The 1,866-nt window shown below is 40.2% G+C and overlaps 1 protein-coding gene across 2 annotated transcripts in view; it reads right to left on the bottom strand.

Annotated features, from left to right (window-relative positions):
- evi5 (ecotropic viral integration site 5) overlaps positions 1-1,866 on the bottom strand; it is a 57,169-nt gene that overhangs the window by 21,351 nt on the left and 33,952 nt on the right. For both annotated transcript variants that reach the window (XM_015385530.1, XM_015385531.1), the window contains 2 exons: positions 1,294-1,440; positions 1,064-1,159 (listed from right to left, as the gene is read on the bottom strand). In XM_015385530.1, coding sequence (XP_015241016.1) covers positions 1,064-1,159; positions 1,294-1,440 — 243 coding nt within the window. The remainder of the gene's footprint in view (positions 1-1,063; positions 1,160-1,293; positions 1,441-1,866) is intronic.

Genomic DNA, 1,866 nt, shown 5'->3' with positions numbered 1-1,866 from the left:
TCAATATGGCCGCCACGTCCCACAATGCAACGCGGATCCCAAGCCCTATATTAAAATTGCACCAGAATAAAAATATTGGGTGACATTTTTTATTTTTAAGTCTGGAAACAATATTCTTCCTGTTTAAATCTGCACCAGAACTTTTTTAGGGTTTTCATAGCAAAGGGAGAATATAAATATGCACATTACCTGTGAAGTGTTCTATATTACCTTTGGGCACCATTAAAGCTTCTCTGCTTCAGTTAAACACCCACAATCCTTTGCTGCATAGTAACCACAAAAAAACCAACTTAATCAATCACCTTCCTTCCAAAAACAGTGACTAAGGTTTAACAAATCAGAACGACGACCATGTGGTTCAAAATGACCAGCAATGACCCACACTGGTATTAATGCTGGTATATATCGTCCATCCTTGCAAAAAAGTATTTAAATTAAAGGTTATAAAGCAAGAAAAACTCCAGGGAGACGGGGGAAAGGTTTTTGCAGTTGTCCTTTTCCTTCCTCACCTCAGTTAAGCTCCAAGTTGCTTTGTTTGTAAAAGAAAAAAAAAACAATGTGTGAAAGTTTGAGGCTGGGCTGTGACTAAAAAGAGAAAAACCTTTTTGCATATATAGCCCTGGCTGGTTCATCCACCCACTCTCACATATTCCTAATGAAACCAGTTGAATGTTAAATCAGATAAGGTTTCCTGACTGCGACCATGGCAACGAAAACAAACAACCCATCACCTAAATCTGATTCAGATCATCAGAAATCAGCAAATTGTGGAGGGCCAATGTAAAACTGTAAAATCCAATCAGATCTGTGCGCATTTTAAATCAAAGAAAAAGTCTAAAAACCACAGCATCAAAGTTCAGTCATATTAAGAAACAAGCATGAACCCAACTTCTCCTCCTCTACTAGCATTAAAATAAGACTTGAATTTAAATTTGACACCCGTATGTTTCACAAGAGGAGAAATTTCCCTCTGTGGCTGAAAAAGATGAGGTATGTGTGATGCGGTTAGTGCTGGTGAGGGAGATGAGGACATCCAGTGTCTGATGCAGAGCAGGGACTTCACCTGAATCTCCAGCTCTGAGATCTGTTGCTGAAGCTCAGCCATGGCAGCGATGTTGTCAGCTTCCCTCAACCTCACAGCCATCACCTCTTCCTTACTCTGCAAAAAACATCAACACTGCTTGTTTTTTTTTGCCCAATTTCACAGGTTGAATTTCACAGTTTAAACCACAACTGAGCTCTGTTGGCTAGCCCTCTGCAGAGGCAATGCTAACAGCTACAGGTTGTTTGTACCTTGCACTCAATCTCAGCCTGCCTCCGCTTGATCTCCTGCAGCTGCGTGTGCAGATCCTTATTTTGGGTGGTCAGCGTCGTCACACGCTCCTGTAGACAGCGGCTCTCCTGTTCAGCCCGCCGCAGCTGGTTGCTGTGGATCTGATTCTGGAGCAGCAGACAGAAAATAAAGGCATGCTAAATAACATTACAGATAATCGCTGCCCTCTAATGGTGGCTGTATAACATCACAACAAAAAGAGAAAAGATAAGATGCTGTGGAGTGAATTTTGTTCAATTATTATTATTGAAAATAACATGTTTTCCCGGGTAAATTTGCGTTTTATCAGATTTTTTTTTCCAAATTATCTTTTCTACTTAATTTATTATTATTTATTTTTTTTTTTTTACAGATCTAATAATTCAAATCTCTCTCTTTCAGATGCGTTTTCCATTCTTTTCACATTGTGTTTTACAGCTCTCAATCGCTTCACTTTAAGCCTAATGCAAACAATAAAATGCTGTCGCCAACGTCCAGCAGACCAATTGAAATGTGACTTCACTCCTCCGTCCAGAGGAGAGCCCGCCCCCAGA

Source organism: Cyprinodon variegatus, unplaced genomic scaffold (genome assembly GCF_000732505.1).
Source record: "Cyprinodon variegatus isolate N-32 unplaced genomic scaffold, C_variegatus-1.0 Scaffold342, whole genome shotgun sequence".
Taxonomy (NCBI): domain Eukaryota; kingdom Metazoa; phylum Chordata; class Actinopteri; order Cyprinodontiformes; family Cyprinodontidae; genus Cyprinodon; species Cyprinodon variegatus.
Note: the sequence above shows the minus strand (reverse complement) of the source record. Positions and strands in the feature narration are given on the sequence as shown.